Source organism: Chelmon rostratus, chromosome 8 (assembly GCF_017976325.1).
Source record: "Chelmon rostratus isolate fCheRos1 chromosome 8, fCheRos1.pri, whole genome shotgun sequence".
Lineage (NCBI taxonomy): Eukaryota > Metazoa > Chordata > Actinopteri > Chaetodontiformes > Chaetodontidae > Chelmon > Chelmon rostratus.
In genome coordinates, this window is record NC_055665.1 from 12408448 (window position 1) to 12431050 (window position 22603).

General features: G+C 43.2%; 1 protein-coding gene across 2 annotated transcripts; it reads left to right on the forward strand.

Moving 5' to 3' along the window:
• Positions 1-1919: 1919 nt before the first annotated feature.
• LOC121610364 (rap guanine nucleotide exchange factor 5-like) lies at positions 1920-22087 on the forward strand. Of its 2 annotated transcripts, none has more exons than XM_041942413.1 (18): positions 1920-2341; positions 6920-7059; positions 7756-7856; positions 11701-11779; positions 12044-12188; positions 12279-12376; positions 14962-14992; positions 15209-15287; positions 16375-16524; positions 17062-17159; positions 17454-17576; positions 17972-18150; positions 18377-18467; positions 18565-18615; positions 18917-19004; positions 19156-19220; positions 19339-19393; positions 19717-22087. In XM_041942413.1, the coding sequence occupies exons 1-18, from the start codon at positions 2162-2164 to the stop codon at positions 19833-19835; spliced, it is 1872 nt and encodes a 623-aa protein (XP_041798347.1). In that variant the 5' UTR covers positions 1920-2161; the 3' UTR covers positions 19836-22087. The 2 variants fall into 2 exon arrangements, with proteins under 2 accessions (XP_041798347.1, XP_041798348.1); XM_041942414.1 differs by having other exon boundaries at positions 6920-7021; positions 7724-7856.
• Positions 22088-22603: the final 516 nt, after the last annotated feature.

Consider the following 22603-nt stretch of genomic DNA (forward strand, 5'->3'; position numbering starts at 1 on the left):
CATCCACGTTCAAAGACATATGCCGCATATGAGGACAGTGGCTTTGCAAGAACTTTGAAAGAACAGTGGAGCATTGTGGAACAATGGGTCTCAACCTCACATGAAAGAGAAACACTACCTAGAGATGTGGACCTTTTCTCAGTCTACAGTTTGCTGTATCAGCAGTTTGGAACAGCAGCACAATTGAATGGCTTTGCAAGGACCCAGTCAAGCGTCACACTGCTGACAGAGGGGGAAAAAGATATAACGCTAATAGATTAAGTGTTCATAGGAAGAATTAATGTCCTTGCTCTACCTTGGTCAATACTTGTAGGATCACGCTGGTTCCGCTGAAACTATACTAAGCAAATGACAAGGTTAATTTAATTAGCAAGCATCTGACAAGACTGTGAGCTTTAATGGAATGAGACACATAGATGCAACAATATGGGGACAGCTCCACACAACTTTGCTCTACACCAGTGATAAAAAACCTCATGGCATAGTTTTAAGGCTTTACTGCCTGCATAGACTAGACTAAAAAAGACTAGTATTAGGGCCACAACTGAGATGATTTTTAATAGTTATATAGATAAATATTATTCTTTCAATTAATTGAAACCAAGAGGTAAGCAACTATCGATTAATCCTTATCAAGCAGAAACAATAATGTTAAGTAAGTTTTACTGCTTTTCTTTGTCTTGTGTTCCTGTGGTCATGTCTTGTGGTTGCCTCTCGCCCTACCGGTGCATCTCACCCTCTCTCTCACTCTCTCTCTTTCTCTCTCAATCCATTACGGGTAGAGCACAGAGAGCCAGGGCGATCTCCTCGGCAGCAGGCCACCTCAAACGCACCTGCTTGACATCATCTAACCAGCCTGGCTACTTAAGACACCTCCAGATCCACTTCTGTGCTGGATGATTCCTCTAGCTACTTTATGTGTACTTGCTGTCCAGTTGATCCTTTGCCTGCTGTGACTCTAGAGATATTCGCGTTTCCTAGATTGTTCTGAGTTTGTTTGTTACCGCCAGTCAGAGAAATTCCTCCTGGTCCTCCTGTGTGTTTTTCTTTTGCCTTGGCTATTTTATCTGTCAAGTGAATTAGTTTTACTTTTTCCCGTTGTGGTGATTTTTGGTTTATTTTTCTAAGATCGAGTGTTTTTTCCCTGCAAGGTGTTATTTTGTTATCCCAGTTGTTAATAAATATCCTAGTCCGTTTCACTCTGCTTTTGGGTCCGGACTCTCCTTTATACCAACCTTAACTAATTGTTGGATTTTGTCCTGTCGTTTGGAAAAAATGAGCTGTGCATTGTCATCATCTTGAGCTTTGGGACGCTGTGATGGACAGTGTCACAATTTTCTGACAATTTAAAAACTAAATGACTAATCGATTAATTTAGAAATTAATTCAGTTCATTGCAGATTGATTGTTTTGTCCAGGACCAACAGTCCAAAAGTCAGAGACCTTTAAGTACCAAAATTGTTGTTGGTTAACTTTCACAAAATTCTCCACATAGCACATTTAGATTTACACCTGCTTTAACTGGTCCCTCTTGTCTCTCCATCTTATTATTGTGTGAGGAACGGTTCTGTGACATTTGCATGCTTTCTCTCTAGGACCTGCTTATAGGTGACATTTTTTACTGTATTGTATTATGAGAGAAAACAGAATAGCCTGAATGACGTTAAACAAGGGTTTGACCTTCCAGTGTAAAGTACCCTGCCCAGCCCCGACTCTAGACGCTCGCCTGCTTTCGGGAGATTTTGAAATTTCCTTTTTGGGGCTGTCTGGCTCACCAGATGTTTCCTGAACCTGCTGTGTTTCTAACTCACTCCCCTCCCCAGTGGTAAAAGGCAAGGGAAGGACAGAGAGAGGGAATCTGTCATTCACTCTGAGTAAAGCCAAGCACACAGAGATACCTGGAGTCCAACTGATGAAGTCTTGTCTGCGCGTGCCTCTCGGCTACGGAGTGGACCAAGGCACAGGGTGACTGGGATTTACTTCTGCTGCAGTGACATTAGACTCTGTAACTCATCTGAACAGCATACACAGAAACACGCACTATACAAACACTCACATTTGAGCTGCTCACCTCCTCTCACTTTTTTAAGAGTAGTGTGAGCTCACAGGCAGGAGTCCTGCTGTTTTGCCTGGTGGACAGCCAGCAGTTAGTGAGCCTGCGATGTCTTGGGACTGCGGCCTGAGGTACATGTTCTCCGTGTCCCCTGCGCTGCAGCAGGGGAGCATGTGCATCCTGCATGACAAGGAGGACCTGTCCAGACTGGAGATGGTCCAGAGATTGGCCAAGGACGGCTGCCGCTTCCTGCAGAACCACAGCAAGGGCCCAGAGAGGACAAGCGAGGTGAGACACAACCAACAACACTGCTGCAGTCACTGCTGCATTTTAATAGCACAGCATTTTACAACTCTCTTTTGTTTTTATACAACAATATTCATAAATAGATGAATATAGAACTACAGCCTTATTGTGAAATGTGACTCTGATGCATTCCCTGAACAGCTCTCTGTGGCCTTGTCACAGTGAAAACATCAGTCAAACTGCTTATCAGATAGTCCTCTCTATGTCATTATGAACCGTACTCAATTAGCATACATTATTCTTGAATATTCAGACTCTGTGCTATATACACTGTGTTGTATGCTGCTGTGTTGTGAGCATTGTGCCTAAGCATCATTTTGCGTGCGCCCTGCAGTGATCCATCCATCAAACTGATGTTAATTTGTTGTCTGTTTTTATTGGCCTCCACACATTCGAAAACATCTCTCGCTTTCTCTGAAGATTAATGTTGCCATTTAGATTCTGCCGAGACTACAAAAAGCTTTCTTCAGTCAAAAAATACCATAAACTGCTTCAAAAGACACGTAAGAATTAGACTGAAGAGATTAGAAGATTTCAGAACAATATACTGTAGAGGGAATCTTTTTCATATGCATAAATGTGTATGTTATAAATACACTGTATGGAATTCAGCATCAGCTGGGGTCTATTTACAATCTCAGGGTCATTACAGAAACTTAACATACATTTATAATATGGTTAGTCTCTATCAGTGTGGCAGCACCCTCAGGCACCGTCCCTACTGTCTGTCATTATTGAAAACTTGATTGCAAGTACTGTATGTTCACCAGCTTGCACACTCTTTTTAAAAACATGACATCACCTGCCAGTTGGCTGCGTAGGAGACATCTGATTGGCTGACCTCAAGGCGGGCTCCCTTCCTGCCAGCTGTATCTGTGCACTGAACTGAACAACAATGGCAGGAAAAGTTGACGCAAGTGGCCAGACCACCATGCCAAGGCATTGTACGGTTTTAGGGTGGATTCCAGTGCATCAGGTCTCTGACCTTTACTTTAACACAAGGCTAGATCTCCTTATCAGTGTGGTTATTCGATGTGGTGACCTTTTCGTCTGCACTGAGCCACATATGATCAAATGATAGTGCTGCATATTACAACAGTCTGTGTTCCCTTTGTTGTTTTAGTAACATGCAAAGTGCATACTCATATTGTGACTGTGCCAATGGCATGTGTCTGTGTGTCATTTATGTAATCCCAGCGGTAATGGCCAGATATGATGACCTTGTATATAATACCCAACATTATCTGGAAATATTAAGATTATGTGAGATTATCTACCAGTGTTTCTAGATTATAGAGCGGTTTAAAATAATCCAATGATGCTACAATGCACATACTGTGTGACTCATACGAATATCTAAGCCCAGACATCAAAGAGCTTAGAAATCAGTTTCATCCCAGCTGGTGGAAACAGGGATGCTTAATATACAGTCGGCTTCATGTCTGTGAAAATGTGTGAGAGATTCTGGCACAGGGAGATCATGAATGTTATGCAATCTCCTTAAATTTGAAGCCAAGCATGTTTCTGGGTCTTTTCCTTTGGTAGTTTTGAGAGAACTATTCATAATTTATTTAGCTGTGGGGGAAAAAAAAGTCAGGTTTAAATGTAGCAGATTAGAGTTTTGACTTTGGAAATCACTTTTTCTTTTGTCTTTTCCCTTCACAGCTGTTTTCAATTATTCAGCGCGCATCAGAGACTTGTGCATGATCATCTGTTGCAATTGGTCTGTAAGCCTGATCAGAACGCAGAGCTGCTCGTCTCAGCCAATACATGAATTATATGAAAGCTTATGTGCAAATATTGTTTATTATAACATGCATATATTATCAGACATTAACAGGATTTTGAGCTAATTACTGTTGGAGATAATGAAGTGCATCTGCATCAAAGGGTCTTTGAAAGCAGCAGTGATGTGTATGAGTCTTTCACCTCATTCTTCCCCTCCTTTTCCGTCTGTATGATGCACACTATTCTTTGAGGGCAATTTAGTGCAAATCTGCACCCTGTCAGGACTTGACACCTTCCAGGTCCCTTTAAGTGTTCCATACCGTGCGTGCCAGACCTGCTGCAGCAGCACAGAGCCATGCAGACAGCAAGTGTCCCTCCAGCCAGCGGAATGCATCTGGAACCCAGAAAGACACAGTAAACCCTTTGACTTTGCGCAGAGGCCTGATAAGTACTGTTTATGCATCTGCTGACGTTGTCCATGTTGGGAGGACTTCAGTGCTAGCTGTTAGTCGAGGTCACCTCCAGGCTAGGGTAGGAACTGTGCGGCCCCGGCACTCAGTGTCATTACACGTATCCACACTCAGAGGTCTGGTTGTGTTTTTGCGTTTGGACACTGGTAACCACAAAACCCAGTGCGCACCGAGCAGTTGGCCTGCAGCAGCTCTGGCAGGATCAATAATTCATTGTGAGGAAAGGTTTGTTTTGCTGGCTGACCCGTTCGCAATACACTGAGAGACACTGAAATTAAAGCCAAGAATTCAACTTGCTTTGCTGTCACGCCTAGTGAGACAGAAACAGCAGCCTCCGATGAAGCTGAGAGCACACAGTCAACGTCACGTCTTGACAAAGATAGAACCACAAATGTCTCCTTCCCAAGAACCAGGAAGCTAATCAACACGGTCTTCCCTTTCTGGGAATTTCCTAGTCCTTGTTTTTTTTTTCCCTCACGCACCCTGACCTTATGTCATACTCTGGGTCCTGTGACTGGATAGTACAGTCTGTTATTACACGGGATACACCCTTAAGTACATGAAAGCATTTTTTATACATGTGTATATGTGTTTATATTAAGATAAAGAAGGAATAAATTCACAAGTTGTCACTTAGAGTCATAAATCACCGCACTGAAGGAACTTTACTAAACACTGCCATTCATGGTTCTTTCTGAGGGTCTGAAAACATCTTTGCTGTTTATAGATGGGACTGGCAGACTGTGTAATGTGATGATTAAAATATGTCCCACACAGTGATGGACACGGCTGTGTGTATTAGATACTGCATGTTTGTGTCTACATGCTGTGTTAATGCATCCATCTGTGTACGTGCTGTGTATGTACAGCATGCCTGTTTATGTATTTATGTCCACAGATCATAGATAAGTGTTAATGTGCCAGGAAGTAATGCTTAACTGAAAGGCTCTGGATGCTTCTCTGCAAAAGGCAATTAGGGCAGAAAACTGCAACCGCTTCCAGCCTGTCTGCCTGGCTAATTGCATGCACAGAGGTTTGTGTTGCATTGACTGATGGCTGAGGAGAGGGGTGGGAGGGCTGGCGACGAGGGGCTAGCTGATGCACGATGCGTGCACTATACAGTGAACTCCTCATTAAGACCAATATCTCTGATCCAGACCCTCCACTGTCAAACAGCTACCAGTCATCTTTACAATTCAGAGATGCGGCAATAAGCCAATTTGTTTCAAATGTAGGATTTAAAAAATTCAGTTTAGGTGCTTTTTATTGAAAAAAAAAAATCACTGAATGTACAGCTGAATGACCAGTGATATACAGCAACATATGCATCAAACTATTGTATGCATTAAGCTTTAAATTTCAGCTTCCTGCGACAGTCAAAGTGACTGTGTGCTACTCATTCCTGATTATTTGCTTGATATTGTCTTCTTGATGCGCTGGAACAAAAATCACCAAAGATGCCTTCATGATTTAGTTGTTTTTTAGTCGATAAACCACTTTTGGTAATCAATTAATCATTAAGATTGGAATGCATTTTGGTCTGTAAGTAATTACAGAAAGAATAATTTAAACCGTTAATCAAGTAAAAAGGTAAACGTTGCTGGTTGCTACTTTCCTTCATTTGATATATTTAGGTTATTGAGTGTTGGTTGGATGAAACAAGCAATTTTAAGATGTCAGATGGGCTCTAGGGCATTGTTGGGGGGCACTATTTTGTAGACTAAACAATTGATTAATAAAACAAGCGATTAAAAGACAGTGGAATTAATTGTTAGTTGCAGACCTACATCTGACTTCGCTAAAGGTCTAATCCTAGAGGGGGATGCATTAAGAGATTTTTTGGTGAAGGTTTTTGGACAGGGATGGACAACTGCCTTTAACTGCGGCTTTGATTGATAACGTGTGACTATGACTAAGAGAGAAAAGAGACCGCGTGAAAGACAACATGAGGATGAATTGATCATTCATAGCACCTCACGGTGGTCACAGGACAAGGACCGACCATGTTAGCTGAAGTCCGGACTAAGCCCGGAACCACTAAACTATTGTTGGTGTGCACAGTTTAACCATATGGCAGCTTGAAAATAGATTGTCTCTTGACGCTGCCCCATCGTTTAATAGGCTCTGCATAGGAATCGGTAATTAAAATGAGTGTGAGTCTTTTATGTTAATCCCTGAATGGGCTCCACTGATAAGGACTGAATAATGATATATGGAAATTCTCTTTCATTTACAGTGCCGGCTTTGACAGAGTATTATGATGGAAATCAGTGGTGATTTGTGTGAGTGGGAGAAAATTCAGGGGAATCTCCTTGGTGATAACACCCTCCCTACCTCCCTCCCTCCTTCTGTCTCTCTCCAGCCCCAGAGTGACGAGGCAGTCCGTGTGTGTCTGAGGGAGAGGGGCCACGATGTGCTGGTTCTCCAGAGAGTGTCGTCAGAGCCGCCAGCCCCCTCTGCATCAGCGAGGGGAGGAGGGAGAGAGGAGGCGAGGAACAGGAGGTAAGCCTCTACGCTCCCCTCCTTCCTAGATTCCCTCCCTCCCATCCTCTCTCACTATCTGTTTCTCTCCCTCAGCGCTCTCCCTCTCATCATTCTCCCTCTCTGTCTCTCCGGATCACACTCTCACTCAGGCATCCTTACATCACAGCTCCCTGCACATAAATGACTACATTAAATACATATAAGTGAGCAGCATGGGACTGTGAGGCACAGCTCTGCTGGCTGCCTTCCCATTCAAGTCAGGAGCTTTTTCAGCCGTGGACATACTGGGATACCTCAGTGTGCTTGAGGGATAGGCAGCGGTGGACCACGGGCTGTAGCGGCTGCAGGTGGATGGATGGATGGGTAAAGGGGGCATGCAGCAGTAACCACGGCAACGTTGCCGGCGTGAGGGCACAGGGACTCTGCAAGGATGGGATCTCGGCCACAGCCCCCGAACCTGCGGCAGGAGGAGAGCAGGCTGCTGCACGCTGCCCTGGTGGAGCAGGAGGAGGACGAGGACGACGAGGAGGGCTCCGAGGAGAGCAGCAGTGACAGCACCAGCCGGGCAGAGCCGGTGACGATGCCCACCTTTGACGTCCCCTACTTTCGCTACATAGACGATGAGGGGACGGAGGGAGAGGAGGAATGGAGCAGCAGCCGCTCTCTATCCTCTATCGAGGAGGACTCGTCCACTGACTCTGTTGTGTCTGACAGGTACATGGTGGTATCAGGGACTCCGGAGAAGATCCTGGAGCACTTGCTGAACGACCTGACAGTGGATGATGACCAGGGGACAACACAGGGCAAAGAGTCAGGTCAGCATGCATACTTTAATGTCCTAAAACACCTTTCTCATCCCCTTTCTTCTTACTGTGTCTTGTCAGTGTGTGAATAAGCATTTCTTTGTATTTTAGAGGGTGAAAATTAAAAAAATAGGAGAATAATTAGTTGGTGGATGGTACCAAGACAACTTTATGACTATAGTATTGTTAAGATGGTGTTCTTACGTAGGTCCACTGATATTTCGGTGTTTGTGAGCAATAGATAGAAAGAAAAAGAGAGGAAACCTCCCCTTACTTTCCGTTTTACTCTCTCCCCTCCCCACCCCTCTCTCTCTCTCGCAGAGGAGCTGGGACAGCAGCCCCCTCTGGGCATTATTACTGGGCTAATCATGTGCTATCATTCCCAGAATGGCTCAGAGTTTTAGCCTGCTCATTTAAAAGCCTTTTACAGAGATAAATGTGGCTCATATCTTTTGAGCGATGCCTTAACGGACTGCACGACACGCAGTCCAGCCTCGCAGCGACGACAAATCAACACATTTCCTCTCATCCCAGCAGGTACATGATAATGTGACACTGTTGCCAAGGCAGAGGAGACTCTGTTGATTGAGCTGGAAAGGTGGTTTGATGAGACATGATGATTGAGAGCAGCAGCACAGTCAGAGAAGCAGAGGAAGAGTGCTAGAGAGATGAGAGAAACACTGTATATGGAGAGAAAAGGGTAAACAAGGAGAGAAGAAAAGGACGTGGAGATGGAGGTGGTCACAGACGATCTCCCAGGCAGGCTAACTGTATACCATAGATCATTACTCATTCTGATGAGGAAGTGAATTAAATTGATCTAAATGTCCTCTCAGGAGATGTGCCTGTAGTTGCAAGATGGTGCATTTTTACTGCTATCATTTAGTATTTAAAATTGATGTGAAGTTAAACACAAAACTAAATTAGCAGGAAGGTGGGTCCTCCATTCCTTCAGTTGAGTGTACTCACAATAAACCCAACTGTACTTCGCCTTTTAGGTCATATCCTATGGCCTGTGTTGTTGATGAATCATTCACCATTAGCTCACCTTTCAAGGAGTGTATTGAAGGGAAGCCTCCAAAGGGAGCCGTGGACCAGAGTTTGATGCTGAGTGATATCCCAGGGTCAAAGAGCCAGAGACCTGCAGAGGAGAAGGAATGAACTGAGTCCTGGAGAGCAATTGATCTGCACTCAGTCATGTTTAGTGGTGTGACTCCTGCTGGCCTCGGTTCTCTCTGTGTGAATACTGAAGCTGTATACGCTCTAGTTCTACTGTCAACTGTGCCCCTGGAAGTTCAGATCCTGTGAAGCCTGGTCGTGTGATACCCTTGATTTCATCAAAAAGAGATTTATTTGAACATCCACCAAGCTGCCGTGCTCGCTCTTTCTCTCAAGGATGGCTCAGACAGCCCGCGCAGCAACATGACTGATTATTGATGTTGTGTTTATGACTTACATGCAGCACAGCACATTAGAAAGCCAGTTTCATCTCATCATGTAGCACTTGCTTCCATCCATACTGCATACACAACATTAAGAATGCAGAGGAGCTTTCTGCAGGAGAAGGCACTTTTCTGAAAGCACCACCGGCATGTTTGAGGAAGAGCAAACATGAACCGCTGCAGTAGTCTATACTGTGTCTGATGTGCTACAGTCGCATTTCCTTCTGTGGGCTAGCGTTGTGGGTAGCATTCTTTGTTGCCTTCCTCCCTGTACCCAGTCTGTGTGCAGCTATTGATTCCAGCTCTGCACAGATTCACACCACACACTGCCAGCTCTGACAAACATGGAATGGAACATTTGTGTTCCTAATGGGAGGATGTTCCAGCCCTTTAACTGATGCACCATGTGGGGAGATGTTGATGCTCATAGGGAAAAAAATTCTACATTTCTCAATACAGACAGGTTACTGAGCCAATGAGTGACACATCAAAATCCTTATTTCAAAGGCTACATCAATCAATTTTTATGAGTACTTATTGGAAATGGCAGGTTGATTGGCAGGTTGATTGATTTCACAAACTTTGACAAGCTAGATCAATGAATCAATTCTGCATTTCCTCTGAAAAGGAAACTGAATATGTTTTGGTTGTAGTATAAGCAGCAGTGGTGAAAATCTACATCCTACATTCACCTCTCTGATCCAGGCCAACAGCTGATGATGACTGAAAATCTGAAATAAAAATGTAATGATGTATAGGAGTCGCAAATGAGCAAAACAGACAGTTAAACTTTATCTGTACAGCACAAAATTCTGCAAAACTGGCTGGATTAAATCTACTCTGCAGGACATTCCCTGGTTATTTTTTTTGCTGCTTTACCAAGAAAACTTGAGAGTATGACTTTAGGTTCTAAGATTAAATATTTATTCTGTTTTCCAACTTTGAAAACTTGCACTGTGTACAGCCTGGGGAGTGGTATGTAAGCTGTTACTCATGAGAAAGTGTTTCAGTTAAGACAGCTTGGAGAAAATACAGAGCAGTGAGAGTGAGCAGTGCATGGTGAGAGTGAGTGTGTGTGTTGAGGGGAGGGGACGAGGTAAAGTACAGTATGTGGGTGGGTGATCTTTTGAATGTTGTTTTTCTGGCTTTGTGTTAAAGTGTGTTTTTTTATTCTTTATGGGAGTTACGTGTGTAAGTGTGTAACCTCTCATAAGCAGTGAGTGATGCGTCCACAGCTGCTCTGCACGGATTAACATAATGATGTCAGGGAGTCCTGTGGACCAGAACGCACACAAAGCCCTGGGAAGCCAGTGTGAAATTAAAGGGGAGAATTTACAATTCTGGGTGTGAGGCACACTTACAGAGGGGTTGAGTGGAGGTTGGCCCTAATAGGATTTGTAAAGCTTTTCGCTGGTGGCTGGGCATCATGTCTGGGAGTCACCGTCTATTTCTCTGTGTGCCTTAGAATTTTATTTATTTGGCTTAAGTCAATTTCTGAAATGCACTTTTGCTGTTTGTTATACTGTCCAACATATAATTGCTTACTTAGATTGTGGGAGAAAGGAGCTTTGTATGTGGTATTAAAAAGAAGTGATGACGTGGTGAAGTTTAGTCTTTGTTTATCATGGTAAAAAAAAACAAAAGTGTCGTGATGATGTAGACTGTAAGTGCATTTCATGTCATGGGGACTATTTGATCAGCTTTGACTCAATCCATTTACAGAAACACTTAGCCACGTGTAACCTTGGGAAGCAATGATACGAGGATACGGTGGCAGAAAATGCTGCTTGTAAACACATTAGGATGATGGCTTAGCAAAATCAGATTGCTTTTCTTTTCGCAAGATAATCACAATGAAAACATAGACTTCATCAGAGGGCAGCGAGTCAGCTGACACATTAAATATTATTGGCTTATCTTGACTGATACAGCCTGCAGCGGTGAATGTGTGAGATTGAAGATAAAGTCGGTGAAAGCTTGTTTTAACTTGTAGGAGCAAAATGCAACTGGAGAAGCCTCAGTGGTTTCAGCACGAGTGATCACCTGAGACTGACCATGAAGGATAATGTGCCACTGAACGGCCTCGCACGTTATGCTCGCCTCTGAAATGTCTTCACTTCGTGCATGGGAGCTGATGTGTGAGCTCTCCTTGTGGTTTTATAAAGACGGAAGAGGAAAAACTGAAGCCAAGTCTCCGAGCTGCCACCTCAATTAAAAGCACAGGCCTACTGCATGTGCAGCTCAGCAAACATCGATCACACAGCTGTCAGTGTCACTGGTGTACCTGCAGGTCAGCATCCTGTAACATAGTGAAGACCTAATGAGGATTTAAATGTTAATGTTGATGTAAAAGTTATCACACTGCAGAAAGTACAGTTCTTTGTCCGTTGTCAAACATGTGTTTCTCGTTGCAGATACACTTCTGGATGACTTTCTGCTGACCTATCCAGTGTTCATGTCCACCAGCGACTTATGTCAAGCTCTGCTGGGGCAATATCCTTGAACACAGGAACATTATTTCAAAGATTCACACATAATAACCCTCCTTTGCGAATGTTACAGACAGACGTGGACGTTTTAGACATAAACACAGCTGCTTTATTAGCTCAAAGCTGCTCCGCTTCCAAGGAAACGGGAAGTCTCTTCTCTATCCTTAAATCAACATCGCGCACACACTCGCTTGATTTTTCTACTGCATTTGATGTCAGCAAATAGATCTCGCTCTCCATCTGTGCTGAAGCCTTAACCGAATCCCACCTATTGCACCAAGCGATACCGAGGGAAGGAGGACAGGAAGGAGGCTCTGGAGAGGAAACGAAAAGTGCTGCACCTGGTGTCACAGTGGATGGCTCTCTGCAAAGACTTCCTGAGGGAGGACGAGCACGTCAAAATGTTCATGAAGGTAGGAAACATAATCTTCCGTGAAAAGGGCGGAAACTGGGGTGTGAGCTGAACTAATATGGGAGAAATGAAAATTGACATTTCCTTCCAGACGCTGTATCGTTACGTGTTGGATGATCTTTATGAGCACCCAGTCCTGGAGAAGGATGTGAGGGATCTGCAGAAACTGTACCAGCTGCATCGCAGACAGTGAGTGGTCGTATGATGTCATTAGACACAGGATAGTTCAGTACATAGATGCTAAACCATAAAATGGAAAAACTGATGGATCAGTTGATATCAAGTCTGGGTGTGTACAGTGAGCAGGCCTGTGGCTGTTTGAGGTCTGGAAAGAAGAAGAGACACGAGCTAGAGTCTGAGGACAGAAAGAGCTCCTTCTCTGCCTGCCTCTCATCAATGAATCCATTCAGAGCTTGAAGAGTAATTGCAGTGTTCTGGGGTGTTATGCGCTGAAATATGAAGGTCATGGAGTTTTTTATCTTGAATCTCTAAAATTGAGGAAATACAGGATTTTTGAGAATTAATGACAAGCTGGCAGGATTTTTTCTCACTTGCCATGAGAACAGAGAGCTTGTTTACTGGACACGTTTTCAAGCCTGCTCACTATTAATGGCATCAAACTCATATATATTCTATTATAGTATAATTGCACATCCATATGTATAAACACAGTGACGCACATCATCTGACTTGGTGGTCATTAGTCCATAATCTGCATATGCATACGCAAACAGTAGGAATGCACTGATCAAAGCACTAGACTAGCACTGGCTGTCATACTGACCATTTTTAGCAGAATGTATATGTGTAACCATAACATGACAGATCCATGTTTCTGCTGACAGTTTATTCTGGGTCTGATGGGCCATCAACTCACTTCTAGTGCCACAGCAATCCCTAGCCTCATGCTACCGTTTGTAAAAGTGATTCTAATGAGCTCCACACAGCATGGTGTAAAGATTTTTAGTTTGGGGAAAAGAAACCACTGGTATCGGATGGGTGTTGAGCATTAGCTGATACACTGAGCTGAGGTTAAGTGAGTTGGATCGATGCATCCCAAACATACTGTATGCACAGTATGAATACATATCCAGACATAACAGAAAGTAACTAAATACAGTAATACTGATAATTATCACCTCTGCGGATACTGTGCCAAGTCTATAAATCCATTTTGCAGAAGAATTATATTGATATTGCCAAATAAGTTTCTATTACACTGAGGGGAGACCACAGTGTGCAACGCCTTCATAAAATGTATGGAGATTATTGATGCTACTATGTACTGCTGTGCACAGGTAGCACCACAGGTACTTTTACTGCACTAGGTAGCCAAGACTAACAAAATAATGAATAAATGCTAAAAAAAAGATAATAGTAATAACCCAAAAGCTGCTCTTCTCTCAGTACAAAAATTAGTAAGAAAATGAACAACCTACACAGTCCAGATAATAAGCAAATGTTGGTCCTGCATTTATGTATACAACTATATAGATGTACTATATATAGAATATGCATACATGCACACACATATGCGCACACAAGCACATGCATGCATGCATACATGCACATGTACACACTGTTATGTTGTACCAATATAATTGATCTACGTTGAGAATGTATATCAGATTTGAAATCAGACTGAATCTTGAATATAGGCCTGTTTTCTCGCTAATGTTAAACTGTTGCTTAGTTACAGTTTCTTGGTTCACTAAAAGTGAGCATGGCATTGCTCTTTGTCGTTACAGTGTAAACTACCCCCAAGTCACCAGACACATTGCCACACCCATGTCCCCCTTCCCCTCCCTCAACCGCAGCCTCCAATCAGATCCTCTCCCTGGGGATGCTTCAACATGCCGCCCATAGGAAACAAGCACAGATAATTCAGCCTGACTCTGCTGCCATGATCTGGGTCTGCTTTATTCCCGTTTAGAGAGGGAGCTCAACAACTCCCACTCTTTTAAAGCAGTGGACTTTGCGTGGGTGTTTCTAACTGACATACTCTACTATTTATGAGCTTTTCACAATCAGGCTCACCCTGGGGGAGGACAAGGCGTACTGCTTTAAGGCAATCTGCTACCGAGTGGAAAGCTGGAAGGTGGCATTTTTTGGTGTAAAGAACACTCATGTAGTCCTTTGCCCCAATAAACTTCTATCTGTGCAAAAAGAACGCTCAAATACCGCTTGTTCTCTTGCACTCTCTCATCATGTGGCGTTGTGATTTACCGAGCTCATTGACATCCACAGTGGTTCTGCTTTTTTCAGGGGTAAGAGAGTGAATTAGATCACAAGCTCTGTTTTGATGTGACAGTGAGAATCAGGTTTTTCATTAGCACAGGACCGCCGCTGGCCAGCGGGAGGAGATCCCTCAGGGCAGGCTTTGTGCCAACAAGCCTATTGTGATGCAGAGCCCAGTAAAAGCTGAGGGATGATAATGGACACGGGGCTATCCATCATGCTAGCCAGGCCTAACTGATGAGAATGGGGTGATTAAAGGAAGGGATCACATTGGAAGGTCTAAAAATCTACAAAGCACTCTGATCTCGCCTTGACACTGATCTTAAATAATGGACTGGACACAGCAGAGGAGTGTACGTGTATATGTATATTCACTTAACCTTGATTATAGACTGCGTTGATGTGAAGCTGTTTTTGTACTTGATACAGCTGCAGCTTAAGACAAATCACCAGCTCAGGTCCTTTTAGGGGAAATTAGTTATTTGCGCATGTGAAGGCACATGATGGGAGTGATTTGTTTCTTCTTCTTTTTCCAGCACGGTGGATGAATATTCCCCTCAAAGAAAGGTGAGCGATCTTATGTCTGCTCTCTTTACGACACCTCAGACAGAGAGAATTGTATTAAACGGAGCTGGCTGCTCACTGCAGCGTGCTAGTTTGGGCGTCGGAGCCATTGTCCTCACATTTCCTGCTAAAGACAATGTTCTGTAGTTCTACCGAAATGCTCGGTGTTCTCAGGCAATATGAATGTGTGTGAAAATCCACGCGTTTCCCTTCTTTCAGAGCAAAGCACTTTTCCACCAATTGAGCCTGAAAGAGAACGGGCTCCAGTCCAGAGGCACACAGAGGGAGACCAAGGAAGGTAAGACGTAAAACACGGCGTTCTTCACACATTCCTCCCATCATACGTTGTTTCCAAAGCTGCTGAGGGAGACATTTAGTCTGAAGAGTAAAACAATGGGAATCTTTCCAGGGAATGAATGAAAAGGGTTGGAAATGCAAATTTCGGGGTTATGACTTAAGAATTCCTTTTGTCTCATGGGGATCAGTTTTTGCTTCTTTTAAAGGGCAGGTTCACACTTACCGCTCGTGACATCTGGTTCTCCAGATGGTCTGGATGTTCGTCTGACAAGGTTTGGAGGTGGACTAGGTTTCTGCTTCTGGATAACGCACAGACCTACAGTCCTCACTTTGAATAGCTTTCATTGAACTTCTTTCAAAGAAATTGGCTCCTTTTACCTCCATCAGGAGGAATCTGTTGAGTATGCTTGGCCTTTCCCAGTCATGCTACGCTACACAGTGCTCGACAGTTGATCACTGAATGCTACACTGGAGCAGTTAAGGGTCAGTTGCTTTGCTCAAGGTCACCTTATCAATAAGGGCCAGCCCCGTTATATCCTTTCCCTCCTGTTGTTCTCAGAGATGGCAGCCGGGTGACTTAATTAATTGCTTTCTTTCTGGCTGAACGTGTGCTAAATGGTCGGATAACCTGCCGCAGTCTGCCTCAGGAAAGAAAACCTGCATTAAGTCTGCCCTCTGTCGCACGCAGTGGTTGATTATCCCTCCCCTAGAATACGCCCAGCCCAAAACATTTTACACCAGCTCTCACAGCAAAGTGGGCAACTGCCCCAAGACCCTCAGGAGCCCCAAAAGCCCCAGGGAAATTTTAGTAATTTGGTTATTTCTAAATTATCTATGGAATTTGCTTCAATAAAATACAATATCTCTAAGATTATTAGCTTGTCTTGTGCCCTGTGTCATGATCTTATTTGAAGAGCTTTATTATTTAGAAAGCCTGATGCCCTTTAGTATTACTCCAGCATCTGACTACTGGTTTGTCTGTGGTTACATAATGAAGTGATCATGCGTTGTCTGGCCAGAGCAGCACTTCCGGCACTGTGCTGTTCTATATTGTATCTTACTGAGACAACATTTTCTCTGTGTTACAGTACTGTGTCATGTGTATCTTTCAATGGACTCGTACCTGAGTATGAGGGCCCATGTTGGGGTAGCGGCCCAGGAGCTGCTGCAGGCCGTGGCAGAAAGGATGGATGTCCCACAGGGGGAACTGGTACTAGTGGCTGTCACTTACCCTGGAGGTAAATACAGTACATATTAGCCAGAACTACAGCTAAAACTTGACACTCAAAACAGTGGCAGTCTGAACAGAAAGACAGAAGTTGCCTCTGCATTCGGTTGCACTTTTGATTCGATAAAAGCACATATTTTCCTGGTGTTGTGAGAACGTCATGAACAAAAACATACTGATTTCCTGTGCAACACTACCATTAAACACCAGTGTGCGATTCAGTGCGTAACAGATCAGAATAGGTGAATCTGAAACGTCTTAAATTATAAGATAGCACAACATCATACAGCTTTTTATTTTCTCACAACATTAAATACTTGAATTTTTTTGTAGCTGTAAATTGAGTTCACATACGAACGTGTGCGATTGTGATCAGCAGAACTGACCCAAAAATCTGCCGGCATTTACAGTCCAGCGATATGAAGTCAGTATTTGTTATCAGCAACTGACGTGAGTCTTATCTCTTGCTACCGATAGCTGCTTACACGCTGCCTGACAGATTTTTAATGGTGTTCTGCTGTTTGTGACATGTTTTCTCCCCCTGCAGGCAGGCTCCTCCTGCAGCCTCAGGACAGAGTCTTCTCCGATTCTTTACGGCCGGTGGGGAGGCTGCATGTCTGCAGGAAGGACCTAGGAGAGGTCCTGGTAAGAATATCACTGCGTGGTGTCACTTCAAATTAAACATACTGTACATGTGCTGTCAAAACCGTGTCCTCTGTTAGTTCGTACGTACGCATTCTCGCATCAGCTCAGAAGCAATGAATAAGACATTCTATAATTCAGTGTATACAAATGCAAATGCAGCACAGTTCAATTATGTTAGAAGCTTCAAAACTCAATCGTCAGGACAATTTATCAAAGCCTACTAACATGAAATAACTTGATAGCCCTGATCTTGTCATTGTTTGATGTTGTTTTTCTTTGGTTGTCCCTCTTCAGAACCCGTTCACAGACAACTCCGAGCTGCAGCAGAGGACGGCTCGCACGCTCAGTTTAAACACATGGGACGTGGCTGTTGCTCTCACCAACTTTGACTGGACAATCTTTGACTCAATACACGAGGTTTGCCCCACAACTGGAATACTTGTGCATGATTTGTTGCCTCTAAAATTTCAGCTCTAAACCGGGGTGCCCTAACTGAAACTTAATGGTGGGCCAAGGGCCAAAGGCCAAGACTTATTGTACTGTTAAGATGCAAAATGGTCCTTGGATCAGTTTCTTTAATTGACTGACTTCCTGCCATGCTCAGATTATGAAAATGAATAATGAGGGATCCATAATATTTAAAGAGCATCTTGGCTTCTTAAACATTATAATGTTTTAAATTAATTTTCCTTTTTTTTGCTAGAAACATCTGGCAAGATATACAGAACCTTATGGTGTGCCGCAGGCCCCACATTTAAGAGACATCAGCCGTGCCCTGTGCAGCTCACGAGTATACCTTCTTCTTTTTACAGCAAGAGCTCGTCTATTTCACCTTCAGCCGCCACAGTAGCAGCGGTCACACCGCGGCGTTAGAGCTGCTGCTGCAGCGCTGCAATGAAGTCCAGCTGTGGGTGATGACTGAGGTGCTGCTGTGCCCAACGCTCTGCAAAAGGGTCCAACTCATCAAGAAGTTCATCAAGATCGCTGCCCAGTTAGTAGCTTTACTCACAACTCTCTGCATTTTGATGAGACGCGTATTGAGTCATATGCACACTGTTGGCCAACACTACAGCATTGCAGCCCCGAATGTTGGGCTGAGGTGTTTAGATTTGCGTGGGGACGGTGCCCCCTCCAGTGGCAAATCAATAAACTGCATCTACTTTTGCACTGTTGAGCTGTGGCCCTGGAGGTAACGTGATTGTTTGCTCTGTTTCTAGCTGCAAAGCTCAGAGGAACCTCAACTGCTTCTTTGCCATTATAATGGGCCTGAACACTGCAGCTGTCAGCCGCCTCAGTCAGACTTGGGAGGTAAGGATGTCCGATTTTTCATACAGACATCTGCTCCACCTTTATAGCTGAGGCACATCGCGTCTAAAAAAAAGTAAACCTGTTATTATCTCTGCAGAAAATTCCTGGGAAATTTAAAAAGCTGTTCTCAGAGCTGGAGACAATTACAGTAAGTGTGATTCATGGCACTGCAGGTGTGTAATACACTGTATGTATCTGCTTTGAGATGAAAAAACATTGACTCATCGACTCTGATGGGGAAACAAACCTGTGCTTCAGTGTGTCCGAGGTGAGGCAAACATATGTTTTTAATTTCCAAACATCGGGTGAAACATCAGGTGCTTTAGATGATCATTAGTCTCTGATGCTGCCGTGATTCAGCTCTAACAAAGCATGCATGCACAGGCACACACAGCCCCCCCCCCCCCCTTCGAGGATTAGACTCATTCGTTTTGAAAATGTCTTCACAGGATCCGTCGCTGAACCACAAGGCCTACAGGGACTCCTTCAAGAAGATGAAGGCGCCAAAGATCCCCTTTCTTCCTCTGCTACTGAAAGGTGCACTCATTATTCTGTCACTTCGCTCCCCCACAACTAGTCTAGGAGGAGAGCTCTGTGAAAAATGTCTGTCTGGCAGGTTTGACATGTAGAAACAAACAGACATCAAATACCTGCTGGCGACTGCTAACAGAATGTTTATCTGTCTCAGACATCACGTTCATTCATGAAGGCAACAAGACGTTTCACGACAACCTGGTTAATTTCGAGAAGCTGGTGAGTTCATGAGCCCTGTCTAGAAAAAATGTAGTGGAGCTGAATTAGAAATGCAGATGGTAAATGGCTACAGCTAAATGTCATGTATAATGAAGCCTGTGTCCATCTTTATTTCCAGCACATGATAGCAGACACAGTGCGGCTCATCCGGCAGTGTCAGAAAGATCACATGGGTCAGTATTTAGATCAGTCATTCCTCATTTTCTGGTGTGAGATTGATGAAGTTTTATGAATTACTTCTACTACTACTCATCAGTGATGTAATGGCATTTTAAAAAAGCAAATAAAGTATCTGCCTTTGGAATGCAAACAACCAAATCTGTGGATTAAATCAGTTAATTTTGAAAAACACTATCCGTGTATAGTTTAAATCAGGTTAACACTATTTACTATGATGTCTACATTTCACTTTTTGACATAAAAATAACTTTTGGCTTTGAGTTGTCCTGGGTGCTGCTGTCTGAGCTTGGAGGTAAAAGATTTTCTTCCCCACCAGGAAACGGCATCACCCAGAAGAGCAGCTCAGAAGTGCGAGCGTACATTGATTACCTTCATATCATCGACAATCAGCAGACTCTGTTTGAGCTGTCACACAGACTGGAGCCCCGGGCTTAGAGGACGGCTCTTAGTGCGCTTCCCAGTGTGTCAGCCAGACCGTCGGATTGCCAAGGAACAACCTATCGCTGTCTCAGCTATCTCTCAGGACTCAGAGGACGCTGCACGATCCTGGCCGACCACAGGAGGGAGCCACTCGATCAGGAAAACTCTCACTAGAGATGGAATAAGCAGCGGAGGACACACCTTAGGTTAAATGCATAAATATTTGCATAGATCCCCAACAGTCATTGATCCAGAACACCTGAATCCAGGCCCAGTCGACATCATCCAACAGCTGAGCTGCAGTGCCAGCAGATCCACTCCAACGTTTGCTGCCTGCTGGCAAGAGAAACCAACAGCAACAGGTCTGAGCTGAAGATGCTGATAAGTATGATTAGGTCTGCGCGTCCAGACCTGCTGCTGCTGCTGGTGCTATTACATTCCTACAGATGGCAGGGGCTGGCAGGTTTAGAGTTCTGACAATGACCCAACAGCTCCCCTCTGTGGAGAATCAGCAGAATGAGTTTGTTTGCAGGTGAAGTGCTTCCCATCTAACAAATGTGCCAACAAATAATTGTTGAGCATGGAAGTTCATTCTCAACCTTGAAAGCAGCATGTTTGTCAACAAAGGGTCCAGTTACCTGCCTTTCCGGAGCTTTTAGCCTTCTAAATCACGTCACATCAAGCGATTGAGATCAAAAGCTTCAGAATAAGTCATACGTCTTTTTTGTATCTACAGACGCTGTTCCTAGCTCTGTCAGCAGAGGGTTGTTTCATCAGATTTAACCAAAGAGCATTTCAGTCCGATACTGCACACACACTGCTGCTTTCTCAGAGTTCGCCTCAATCCAGATGTTCTCTTCGCCAGATCAGACAGGCTGCCACTAGCAAATCCATACAGTGTGTGACACAAACTGACGTCTTGCTAAACTGATTCAAGAAGATAGCAATGATTGTTAAATATTTGACATTTTCATACAGTATTCTCGTTATTGTTTACATTGCAGAATTCTCTTAACATACAGTTTTATTTTAATCTAAAGGTGCAGTGTATCAGGCTTCACACAATTCAGATGGTTTTAGAGCAGGAAATAAGAATACACAGTATACTGTATTTCTTTAGTGTGTGTGTGTGTGTGTGTGTGTGTGTGTGAAAAGATGTGTGTCCCGTGTGAGTTATAATGACGCATGTTAGTGCCAAAAACCATAAAAATGGCCATTCAAATGAATGCTAATTGCTCATCTTTTTTTTTTCCAAAGCATCGATGTGAGGATCTCCATCTAGCTGAGCTGTGGACAATCAGTTAAATGAAGCAGCAGACCCACACTGACACACCTCTGTGTCCGGTCTTTAAAGTTCAGGTTAAAAAACACAATACGGTGTGTTTGTCCTCGTGTTAGAGAGGAACAGCCATCCAGATGGTTTGATTTGCTGGGAGGTCGGAGATATTGGCTTAATCTTTATGGTACTCAGAAATTAGCATTTGAAAAACGTGTTTCCAAAAACAATTACGTGGTGACTCATTACAACCCATGATAACACTTTACGTGGACAGCGTCACTGAGGGCTGCTTTCTGGCTAAATCAAATGCTACTCAGCTCCATCACTGAGCTACAGCTGATCTCTTGTATCCTCAGTAAATGTATGGATAGATATTGTAGAAAAAGGTAACTGTCCCTGTAAATAAAGAGCAATAGCAACATCAAGTACTGCAGCACCTTCTGGACAAAAACAAGTAGAGAAAAAGGAAGAAAACTAGAAGCCATTTGCTTATGTAGTGTGTAGTAACACTACTGTATACAGATGTATAGTGTGTAGTCATGGAAGATGCAGTATTTATTGTCTAAATTGGTCAACTGAAAATTCTCACTTTTGCCCTACGGTTAGGCTGCTTTAGGTAGGCGTTGTGAAGTGCTGTAGATGGATTTTTACATTATATTCTTGAGGTTTTATTTGTATATTTTGGATTTTAAAGCACACAGCGAACATAGAGAGAACATGCTTTAGTACTATCTTGTTTTAAATTTCATCTGTACCATCAACAATGTACAGTGGATTCTGTTTATACTGTATATATGTATGTGTTGAGATTCTGGAGAAGGATATTTATTTATTTCAGAATTATTTATTTTTTTCCATAGATACTCAGTTTGATTTCATTTTTTGTTTTGTTTTTTTGTACGCACTGTTTTGGCTGGTCTGCATGATATGGCAAACCATGGATTGACCACCAGTGTGAACTGTGCATGCAATAAAATATTTTTCGTCATCATGACTTGATTATTGTACAAGATATATACATGTATAAGGTGGTGAGAATGAAAATTCTATTACCAGTCATGCAAATGGTACTTTCAGACCCTTACGCCAGCAGTTCTCTGGTTAACTCGGGTTATTGCAAATATAAAAGTTCCAGCAGTACAGATTATAGTAGTTTAGGACTGATTATAATGTCCAGTGCTAATGCATTTACGATAGTGAGAAACCTCTACCAACAAAAACAATGCAAAAGACACAGCATTGAACATGCAAGATGAACTATCTCAGATCACTTGTATTTATAAAGTGTTATAAAGTGTTATTGGTAATTGTATATATACATATTGTGTTGTCACTAACTTCTCTAACTTGCTGTGGTTTAAATTTAGTTATAGGATCACTCAGACATGACTCATAGTGAGGTCGAATGATAAAAAGGGTATTTAGGGAACCACAAACAAGATTGATTCAGCAATACAAAGAAAGCTGAAAGGCATCCTTTAAAAGGTTAGTGATAAAATGCTTG